Here is an 11,646-nt window from a genome sequence, read left to right as displayed (position 1 = left end):
CCTGGAACAGCCTCATGAGAGGTAGGCAGCTCTCTGTCTGTCTGTCTGTCTGTCTGTCTGAAACACCCATCCATCCATCCATCCATCCATCCAAAATCATCAGTGTTATGAAGATGATTTGACCTGTGAACAAAGCTCTCTCTCTCTCTCTCTCTCTCTGTCTCTCTCTCTCCCTCTCTCTCCAGTGCCCAGCGTCTGGCCATCCTGTCTCAGAAGCTGGAGTTTCTCTCCAGACACTCCTGTGTCAACCACAGCCAGCTGGAGGAGCTGGTCAAGGTGAGACTAACCTCTGGTTCCTTGGCCTGTCTGGGCCCAAAATGGATCATGGGTCTTACTTCTGGACACCCAGAGATATATGCTCTGTAATCTTTACTTTCATCTCTACTTGTTACACAAATCCTACAAAATCCTACCCTTCCTGATAGTTGTTGTCCAGTCTTATCTTAAGCGCTCAAATGGCACTCTATCCCACAGAAACCCAGTCAATGAACAACAAATCGGTAGCTATTTTGAGCTTCAGTGGCAGCTCAGTAAAACTTTGACGTTAACTGTTGACGGATCTAGATTGTCTGTCAAGTTACCAGAATTCTGTTATAAAGGTTCAAGTATAAAATCCTTCAAATCATAGCATAGTATTTGATTCAGGATGTCGTCTTCGGGGAGAGCAGGTTCTGTCAAACTGTTGCTGTGAATAGTTGCAACAACTACTGACTCTCTCTCTTCTCACACACACACACACACACACACACACACACACAGACACACACACGCAAACTAAAGGAAAGTTGGGTTGATGGAGACAGCTAAGAATGGAAAGAGGAGGAAAGAGAAAAAGAAAATGATGCATGCTCTGTGTGCGTGTGTGCGTGTGTGTGTGTGTGTGTGTGTGTGTGGTTCCCCTTATCGCTCTAAAGCAGAGTGTTCCTCTAGTATCTCTCTGTGCCATGTCGGTCACTCTGCTTCTCTGTCACTCTGCTGTATCTTCTCTCTGTCCTCTGGTCTCTTTATTCAGCTTCAGCCTCAGCAGGATTCTGTTTGCTAAGACAGAAATTACCATCTGCAGCAGACAGATGTGTGATGGCACACACACACACACACACACACACACACAGATTCAGTCTCACACATACAGATTCAGTACACATGCACAGCCACAGTGGCTTCAGAACCACGGACAGCTCCCACCACTTGTCTTTCCAGTAATGAAAGGAAGAGATTTTGACCCATACAAGGTTTGTTTCAGTTTTTAGATCCAAATGAGCTTCATTAGTCACGTTGCCAGTTCTGAACCAGAAATCCCTCTGGAGTCACCTGAAATGGCTTTCTCAATTCTCTTTGAAACAGCTCCAGATTTTACATCTTGACAACATCATAGGTTGAAGTTATCTTTACCTAAACTAAGCAAATGTTGGACAGTTCAGCTCACACCACATGATTATCTAAATAAGAACCTTTTCTACAAAGTTACTGAAACTGATACTGAGGATAAGACCAGAACCAAACTCCTGCAAGGTTTAGTCAATAATTGGTTATCTGAACTGAACCACCTGAGACAAATGCAACATCTGTCTGTAAGACAGAAACAGCTGCATGTAAAAACTAACAACGGTGCAACACACTCAGGATTTACAAAAAAAACATAAACACTTCTATGTTGAGTTGTGCTTGTGTTAGTCCCTGGTGTTAAGAGTCTTGTTTTGGAGAGACGTGTGTGTGTGTGTGTGTATGTGTGTGTGTGTGTGTGTGTGTATGTACATTGTTGACTGTAAACCATGTAGACAAGCTTTCCATCATTAATTCATTAGATAGATAGACAGGCAAGCATGCAGACACACACACACACACACACATACATACTCATAGACAAACACACCACACAACACTACAGTACATTCGTGCACCACCATAGAAAAACACATGGCTCTTTGTCTAAGAAGAAAACACACTCCTAGTAAAACATTTTTCTTTTTTTCTCATGTTTCTTTAACTGTGGTTCAAAACTGAAAATAAATCATGGGACTTTTTCTGGTCCTTGTTTTCGTGAATCAGAATGTTGGCCTGGATATGGTACCAGCATAGAGATATGAAAGTTTTAAGCCTTTTTTTTTTTTTTTTAAAGTAAAAAGCAGAAAAGGTTTTTTCAGTCCTATGAGTTTAAAGCAAAAGTTCTCAGGATCAAAGAGAATGTAAACTGCGTTGCCTGGGGAAAACTTTTTATCAACATTTTCCATACCTATAGCCATTTCAAATTATGAAAAAAGAACCTAAAAGTCAGAGACTGTTAATCGTATTCTCTTTGTTCTGATTTGACTTGTGAACACAAAGTTCTGTCTTTCTCTTCCCCCCCCTCCCCCCCTTCTCTCTCACTCTCTCTCACTCTCTCTCTCTCTTTCTCCAGCAAGTCGTGTCTGCAATTCGTTCAGGAGTGAACCCTGCGGGAACATTGACCAACCACAGCAGCCTCTGGGACCTAAGCTCCGCCTTTTTCTTCGCTGGGACTGTCATCACAACCATCGGTAAGACACACACACACGTACACACACACACGTACACACACACACACACACACAAGGGACATCCTCCATCTGTGTGTGTGTTCAAGCTGATTACACATGAAAGAACTGTCAGATATGGATAGGTGGGTGTTTGCCTCGTGTATCACCACCCTTAGATGTTAGGGAATGAGTGCAAATCAAGGAAACGTCCTTGCAAGTGTAACAACACCAGGGTGTGTGTGTTTATGTGTTTATGCGTGTGTGTGTGTGTGCAGTCCAAGTAATTGAAGCTGTTACGGTCAGTTATGTAACACGACGTATTGCTGAAGGAAGTGAAGAGGTTTCTTTTGTTATTGATTCTATATCTGCTTCCTGGATATAATCACACTAGTACTCTATCCCCATGGGGACACATTTACTGTGTGTGTGTGTGTGTGTGTGTGTGTGTGTGTGTGTGTGTGTGCAAGAGGGAGGGGGAGAGAAAGAACAATGAAAGGGGGAGAAAAAGAGGGAGAGAGGGTTAGAGAGGACAGTAGACAAAGGAGAGAGAGTGTGAGAGAGAAAGAGAGAGGGAAAGAGTATAACAGACAGCAGTCACACTCAAAATGGCGGTATCTTGTACAGTATGTCCTCTAGTCTCCTCTCCTCTTCTCTCCTCCTTTCCTCTCCTCTTCTTTGCTCCCTCTACTCTGTCTGCCCATCTCTCTCTCTCTTTTCATTTTTTTCACTCTCTCAAAGCCGATCATTCATTCTCTCTCTGTCTGTCTCTGCCTCTCTTTCCCGTTCTCTCTCCCTCATTGCTGATCCCTCTCACTGTCTCTCTCTCTCATTTTCAAATTTCTATATTCATGTACTTTTTCAACTTTTTGGGCTTTATCTGCCAATGCATTCACAGCCTTGACAAAATGTCCTGAAGCACTGACTGGCAGACCTAGATATTCCTAGATACTCCATTGTGTGACTCAGTGTTGTGTCACCCAGTAGAAATTGATATTTTTTCATTTATGCCCTTTCTTTTTTTTTTTTTTTAAATCTCATAATTTTAGTTTTTTTTCTAGATTGACTCTAAGTGTAACATTTTTTACATTAATTATGGAGTATATTCAAATGTTCTTGGAGTCCTTGTTCTGTTTCAAATAGCAGTAGTTAGTCATCTGTGTATAAAGACACCTCTCTCTGTCTCTCTCTCTCTATGTCTCTCTCTCTCTCCAGGTTTTGGGAACATCTCTCCCCACACGGAAGGCGGAAGAATCTTCTGTATCGTATATGCGTTGCTAGGGATACCGCTCTTTGGCTTCCTGTTGGCAGGTGTAGGAGATCAGCTTGGCACCATATTTGGCAAAGGCATTGCCAGAGTGGAGAAGATGTTTGTGGTGAGTTTGGAAACACTCACACACACACACACACACACACACACACACACACACACACACACATACACACACACAGTCTGCCGGCAGGGCTGTGCTATAAGTAAAGCACAACCAGCAAGTCTTTAAGCTACCTTGAATAATTCACATCAAAGCACTCTACTCTCTCCCCAGTCACACACTGTATAGATGTGACTTCACACAGCACTAGACGGCTGATTTTTAGCACGTTTGATGTAACTATTCCAAATGATATCTTAGGGTAGACAAGTTTATAGAAACCTAGGGATCTCATTGTGTTTTTCAAGTAGTACCAAGAGTACATACATTTTCTATAGCATGGGTGGGAATCGAACCCCAAACCCTACCGATGTTGGCACCATGCCATTATGTATACAAGTTCTCAGGTGCAGAGTAAAAACAATGTCAAATGCTGAAGAAAGATTCAGTGTGCAGGGATTCTTTGTGTTTTTTTTCAGTATTTGTCTTGGTTGTTAACAGTTGGTGGCACGGCTCTTATCTATTCATGGCTGTTTAAACAGGGAAGGATCTGATTCTCTGTGGGTTCTGCTGGTTTAGACAACCATGACAGATCAGATCTGGCCCACAGAAAGTTTAAAGTGAGAATTTCCTGTGTAAGTGTGTGTGTGTGTGTGTGTGTGTTTGTGTGTGTGTGGTGTGTGTGCCTGCATGCTTTAGATGCAGCGATAACCAAACCTTTGACCCTCATCTACATTTGGATGAATAATTCTCTAGCTGGGTGAGAGTCTGTGTGGGATTCTGTACATCAGGAGTTGAGCTCAGCCTCAGACCGCTCATGAATGCCAATTTTGACTAAAAGTTGAGTTCAAGTGTAAAGCTGAAGCTAAAGTCTGTCTTTATGCAGCTGACCCCAAGACTCAAAGTGAGTGAATTACAGTAAGTATCTCACTCTGGAGCCCGGGCTCATTAACATACACTGCTACTCTCTGTGATATTATGTGAGGATTAACTAGTAGATTTTGTTCTGAATGTGAAGCACAGATTCTGTTTTTGAAAAGTGCTATACAGATAAAATTTATTGATTTATTTATTATAACATGTTCTGTTTCTTAAAATGAGGGTCAGGGCCGTACTGATGGTGGCTGCCCACCAGCAGTATGTTGTGATGAACCTGTAGATCCCGGGATGAGAAACAAAGTTTGCGTAATGAGTTGAAGAAGTTTCAGTTGTCTTGTTGTGAATAATGTCTTTTACCTTCTAGAATTTGAATGAGCAGAATTCAGAATCTAGAATGTTTAGAATGCTTTGCTCCTTCTGTAGCTCTAAGGGGACCCAAGGGACTCAATAATGAATATTATGATTAAGGCAGAGGAAAGAGGACAAAAGTTCACTGTGTGTGTGTGTGTGTGTGTGTGTGTGTGTGTGTGTAAGCCTCAATTATTGCTCAGTGCCCAGAGAGGTGTGTGAAGTATGTGTGAATGCCTATCCTTTACTAGTGCACACAGGGGACCAATGTATGGAGTAGTGTTATTACTGCCTACACCGTGTGTGTGTGTGTGTGTGTGTGTGTGTGTGTGTGTGTGTGTGTGTGTGTCATTGCAATGACATCCTTACAGTATTTGGCTTTCTCTCCATTTTACATGAAAGAACAGTTTTTCCATCAGCATTGTGCTGCATCGGTAATCGTTCTTTCCTTAAATATCCACATTTGATGCTGTCTGTTGTTTCAACAGAGATAATCAGATGTAAGCTCAGCTTGCTTTGTGCCATGCCAACATTTTCAGCAAAGAGGAAAATAGTTGAGGGTTTACAGTATAGTTTTCATCAGCATCTGTAAAGCTCAAGTGCAAAGAATTTTGGGAAAAGTTTTGACTCCACCATGCCAAGTCTGCAGGTACGTTTGCAGGGAACACAGAAAGCCCCTATAGATCAGAACCGCACCGAATATGGAAGAAGTTCATCTTTTTTTAAATGTTTTTTTATGCCATGCAATGGTACTTATTGGCTTAATGGAATTTAGCCAATCTTGCCGCTCATTTCCTTTGCCTGTCTCTGCCCGCAGCACTGGGACATTACCCAAACAAAGATCCGGGTCATATCCACGCTGCTCTTTGTGTTGTTTGGCTGCCTGCTGTTTGTGGCGCTGCCGGCAGCCATCTTTAAACACATCGAGGGCTGGTCTGCGCTGGAGTCTCTCTACTTTGTGGTCATCACCCTGACTACCATAGGATTCGGGGACTTTGTAGCAGGTACAGACACAAGCAGTGATTGTATATGGCATGCACACAAACATGTTGCAACACACACATACACATGTAGACATGCACACACTTTCTCTCTCTCTCAATGCACACACACACATAGACATATACCACACACACTCACATACACTGACTAACCAGACCTGGCCACTATCATGTTCCAAGTGGACAAAAGTGTCCCGAATCTGAGGATTGGCAAACTTTGTAACCCAACTAAGCACCAATTTGCTGTCCCGGCAACAAGAGAAACTTTAATAGAGGACTTTCATCCTGATTTTTTTTTTGATTTGCGGGACAGGGGGACTATTTTTGAGACTAAATACACAGTAGTTAAGATGTTGTGACTTATATTTCTGTCTTTTTATCTATATCTCACTATATCTTGTCTGTCTCTCTCACCAGGTGTTTCATAGGTAGATTATTTGAACTACTATAAGCCATTGGCAAGGTTTTGAATTCTGCTGGGTCTGACATACTCAGTCACTATCTCGCTCTGTCACTCTCTCTCAATTCAGTTCAATTCAATTCAATTTGCTTTATTGGCTGTCTCTCTCTCTCTCTCTGTCTGTCTTCAGGTGGTTCGGAGATAGAGTACTTAGACTACTATAAGCCAGTTGTATGGTTCTGGATTCTGGTGGGCCTGGCCTACTTTGCTGCCATCCTCAGCATGATAGGAGACTGGCTGCGAGTCATCTCCAAGAGGACCAAAGAAGAGGTACTGCACTTCTGCTGGTGTTCATTTGCTTGTTCATTAATCGTTTGTTTGGTTGCTTCATTCTTTAGCTATTTCTTTCTTCTACCCTTTTTTCTTAGTCTTTCTTTCTGCATAGCTATGTGTTTATCTGTCCGTCTGTCCATATGTCTAATTATCTATATTTATCTGTTTTCACCTGTCTATCCGTCTCTCTCTGTCTCTCTCTCCGTTCAGGCCGTTCAGTTACAGTGCCATGTCCCTACCTCAACTTTTGCCCTCTGGTTAATTTCATTTCAATGATAAGACTGTTTTCTAATCCAATCAACTGTCTTCTATCCAAACAAATCAACACAGTCTCAGGCCATAACTGTGAGCCTCTGCAGAGAGAGAGAGAGAGAGAAAGGGAGAGGGAGGGAGAGAGAGAGAGAGAGAGAGAGAGAGAGAGAGAGAGAGAGAGAGAGAGAGAGAGAGAGAGAGATCCAATTGGACAATGTGTGATAATGTCCTTATCTGCAGATTTATCTAGAATTGTCTGTACACTGCAGGTTATGCAGTTACCTGCAGTGGTTCCCAAAGGAGGGTCCAGTTTATACCATTGTTATTATATTTCACTACTATTTCATTCACTCAAATTTAAATAAAGAGTGAGTGTGAATGAATGTTTTGATCTTAAGTTTCAGTCTCCACTGCTCTATCCTAGTAGGGACAGAGGAGAGAGAAGACACCTATACTTGCTACTGAATGCACAAACGTTAAGTGGCAAGGCATAAGGTGTGTGTGTGTATGTGTTCAGTCATGCTCCCCATGGGTTCTCATGCTGAAGTCCTGCTGTGATACCACAATGACATTACCGGCCTGTGTGTGTGCCTGTGTGTGTGTGTGTGTGTGTGTGTGTGTGTGTGTGAGAGAGAGAGAGATTGTCATTAAATGACAGGGTCTGATATAGTGGGAAGCAGGGACAGTAGTTGAACGCTCACTTCTTCTTCCTGTGTGTCTATCTGCCTGTTGTTTATGTGAATCTGTCAGTCTGCCGGCTCTGTCTGTCTGTCTGTCTGTCTGTCTACTATTTGTCTGTCTACTGTTTGTCTGTGTCCTTCTCAACCTGATGTTGTGCAGTGATAGACAGGCTTCCCGCTGTCATGCAAAAACGATAACCATCACATAGTGAGCCTCATTAGTTCTATTTTCTCACTAAACCTCACAAATCAGCTTCACTGATGTGGATTTCACTGCTTTACTCCACTTTAGAGTTTCATCGCCACACTTTTCACAGTGGCAGTCTCTTACAACTGAATGAATACAGGAGCAACGCTGAGAGACTTGGCAATACTCAGTGGCGGTAATGGGCCTATCGTGTCATTAAGTCTCACATACAGATGTTGTGTTTGTAACATTTGCAGTAAAAATAATAACAGCATCAATAAGAGTGTGCAATATGTTTTTGCTGTGGTAGATACCTCTAATGGATGAATATGCAGGAAACGATGGTTTCTAAAAAAACCTTGTGGTAATGAAAGAACTAATGGTTTATAGTCTGATGTAGGGTCACATAGACAGACTTGCCCACAAAGGAAAAGTACACAGTATTTTTAGTCCATTTCCATCAAAGCAGTTCAGGCCTGGGCATCCTGGTGGCTCAGTGGTCTGATGTAAACATGACGTCCTGGGTCTGAATCTGGCTGATTTGTCCCATGTCATGCCCCTGTTTCTCCTAGTCTTTCCTGTCTCTCTGAACTTTGAACTACCTAATAAACGGAAAAATACAAAAAAAAAAGTCTTAAAAAATAAAAGCATTTCAGGGCTTCCCATGTAGTAGGATTGAAAAAACGGATTTGCTGAGTAGCAGAAAAAAGCGTATTCAGTAAAGCTGTGTGTGTGTGTGTGTGTGTGTGTGTGTGTGTGTGTGTGTCATATTTTCCAGGGCTGATTAATACACTATGCAGGCCTACCTAGTTACAGATGCAATGTTTTAATGTAATTGAGTTGACTTCCTGGTTAGTAACATCACACACAGGGAGAAGATCCCAGACTTACATCATCGTCTCCACCTCTCCTCTCTCTCTCCATTCTTCTTCACCTTCTCTATTTGCTGTTACTGATGTTTGCACTCGTTCTGAAGTTCTCCCTTTCCCCTGTGTGTTTCATTCTCCTTTTCTCTCTATCTTAGGGCAAACACAAAAAACATAAAGGTACTTGTGGTTTTCTGATTGAATTTAAATGAATAGGATGTTTTTTTAAATGGTGGATCAGGTCATTTCTAAACACCATTCAACATGCTGTTGCTTTCTGTTGCTTTTCTTTGTCTTTCTCTCTACTAATCATTTCATTTCTTATTTACATTTTAGCCATTTAGCTGACACACTTACACAGAATCAGCAGGGATTTTGTGTTTCGCTCGAGGACTCTTCAGCAGGACGCAGTGACTGTTTCAGGGATTGAACCTGTGACCTATAACCAGAACGCCCCGCCTCCATCTAGCTCTGCCTCTCTCTTTCTCTACTCACCTCACCACTCCCTCCCTCTCTCTCTCTCTCTCTCTCTCTCTCTCTTGCCAGGTAGGAGAGATCCGTGCCCACGCTGCAGAGTGGACGGCGAACGTCTCGGCAGAGTTCAAAGAAACGCGCCGTCGTGTCAGCGTCGAGATCTACGACAAGTTCCAGCGCGCCGCGTCCATCAAGCGCAAACTGTCCTCAGAGCTGGGATTAAGCCCCGCCCCTGACCTCAGCCTGCCCAAGAGGGCCGTGTCCGTCAACTTCAACGACGAACGGGAGAGGAACGAGAAGGAGGCGGGGCTACAGGGGCTAACTACGCCCCTGGCCAAAAACGGCGGTTTGTTTATGAACGGTTTGGACCCGGAGAGAGGAGATATCTCCATCATAGAACACCTCAAGTAGAAAGAGGGTGGCCGAGGTTTTTCTGGATCTTTCCAAGGTCTTTCCATTCGCAGAGACAAAGGCAGCAACATTGCAGCGCTGCAATTCATCGTTTGTGGCATCAGCGCTGAGACCAGAGCTCTTTTTTGCTCGGCCAACTGAACTGTTTTTATTCACACATCAAGTAATAATGACAATGTGATATTTTGTGGCCCCGGTACGGAAATGGCCTTTCACTCAGCCCCCATCCACAGGGAGGTCAGAGGTCAGGTTCGGAACAGAACAGCACCCAGGAGCCCATGGGATGTTTGCCGACATGGGAGTCTCTTCACCACCCTGCTGTCCAAAGTAAATGGAACGGCAAGAAAGAATATGGATGTGGATGTGTACTGTGATACTAAGAACTAGTCCTCTGTTGGCCAAACCTCACTCAACCTTCTGGAATGGGAAGATCTTGGAATAAGGTGAAGTTGCCCATGGGTGCTGATTTGAGATCAGCAGCTATCACCACTAAAGGACACTTGCTTCTGATTGGCTTTTCCACACATAACAAACATGCACTGAGTGAGTGATACATTCATGTTCATGTTTTACAGCAAACCAAACATTGTGTCAGCCACAAATGTAAAATCCAACCAGTTGTGTCCTGCTATGGCATTTTAAGAGTTGTGGTCACTCAACTTGTGATGATTTTTTTTTTTTCTTTTTAATTAATATATCATTCCCCACACTTGGCTTCAGCTACTTCCTTGTTGGTGATGTCAGAATTCAGAAAGTCAGAGAAATCTGGCTTTCTGAAATCTGGTTTGCCAATCAGTCAAGAAGGAAGCTGGTGTTTGCCTTCTTTCCCATATGACATGAATGCAACATGACACTGACAGCCATGGTAGACTGTTAAGTGGCTAGAACAACAAATACTGTGGAACGGGATGGTGCTTCAATTCAATATATGGTGGAAGGTGATGATATTTAGATCAGATTGTGACTAAGTCTGAATGGCAGACTGTGATGGTGATCAAACTTGGTGGAACATTGTGCTGACTGAACCAAAGCTATGGTAGAATGTAATGATGATCAGGCTGCAAAGACGGTGGAATGTGATATTGTTTGAACTGCAGAGACGGTGGAGCGTTATGCAATGGAACTACAAGGCTGTTGGACTGTGATGCTGATCAAGCTACAATGAGACCATTGATTTCTGAGTGTAGAGAATCTCCATGGACTTTTGACTTTTGACTCCATTAACCGTTGGTGTGTCTTTTAGATTGATGAGTTAAGGTTACTTAGGTTACTTTAAAATTGTAATCCATCGTATATGACTGATTAGTTGCTAAAAATTGTAACGCAAACCATTGGAATACTCAAATTAGTAAAATTACCTGATTACTTTTATTTACTTTTGAATTTTTAATTATTTGCTTTCAAATTCTGTAGAACATGTAGATAGATTTTCTAATATACAGACTTTAATATGAATAGGGTTATTATTATCACCCACAACAAGTATCAACCATTATTTTAAGTAATGCAATATAATATTCTTGTCTGCAATTCAAAGTCAAAAGTCCTTATGTCCATTCAAACATGTTTTTGAATAACTCAAAAAGTAATCACTTCAATCTGTTTTTTTTCAGTAACAGATGACTGCAATTCAATTATTTGTAATTTGTTTATCCCCAGCCCTGTTGTTTACTGATATACGGTGTCTCTCTATGCCTTTAAACCAGAGGGGCATGGAGACTCTAGCTGGTTCTGATCAGAGCCATTTATTAAGAGTTTGACCATTGTGGTTTCCACTGGCAGCCATGTTAGCCCCATAGTCCTGTTCAGAAAATCCATCGTCTCCAGTAGGAGACTGATCAGACCATTGCTGTGCCTTAAGCTCTTTTCTTTGCCAAACCAAGACCTAGCAAACATACTGGGGGTGAACAACTGATTTGATTGTAAACTAATATTTATATACATCAAAAT

General features: G+C 42.3%; 1 protein-coding gene across 2 annotated transcripts in view; it reads left to right on the top strand.

Moving 5' to 3' along the window:
* kcnk2a (potassium channel, subfamily K, member 2a) overlaps positions 1-9,696 on the top strand; it is a 14,164-nt gene extending 4,468 nt beyond the window's left edge. Inside the window, exons 3-9 of one of the 2 annotated variants that reach the window (XM_071540154.1) lie at positions 1-21; positions 186-276; positions 2,399-2,516; positions 3,708-3,868; positions 5,910-6,111; positions 6,684-6,823; positions 9,358-9,696. The exon at positions 1-21 is cut by the window's left edge and continues 92 nt beyond it. In XM_071540154.1, coding sequence (XP_071396255.1) covers positions 1-21; positions 186-276; positions 2,399-2,516; positions 3,708-3,868; positions 5,910-6,111; positions 6,684-6,823; positions 9,358-9,696 — 1,072 coding nt within the window. The remainder of the gene's footprint in view (positions 22-185; positions 277-2,398; positions 2,517-3,707; positions 3,869-5,909; positions 6,112-6,683; positions 6,824-9,357) is intronic. The other variant, XM_071540153.1, reaches the window with a different exon arrangement.
* The last annotated feature ends 1,950 nt before the right edge of the window (positions 9,697-11,646 follow it).

The sequence above is a fragment of the Centroberyx affinis genome, unplaced genomic scaffold (genome assembly GCF_046629955.1).
Source record: "Centroberyx affinis isolate AG114_WGS23_722 - 3 ecotype Tasmania unplaced genomic scaffold, CSIRO-AGI_Caff_v1 ptg003568l_1, whole genome shotgun sequence".
NCBI classification, from domain to species: Eukaryota; Metazoa; Chordata; class Actinopteri; order Beryciformes; family Berycidae; genus Centroberyx; species Centroberyx affinis.
The sequence above is the reverse complement of the archived record's forward strand: the minus strand, read 5'-3'. Positions and strand labels throughout refer to the sequence as shown.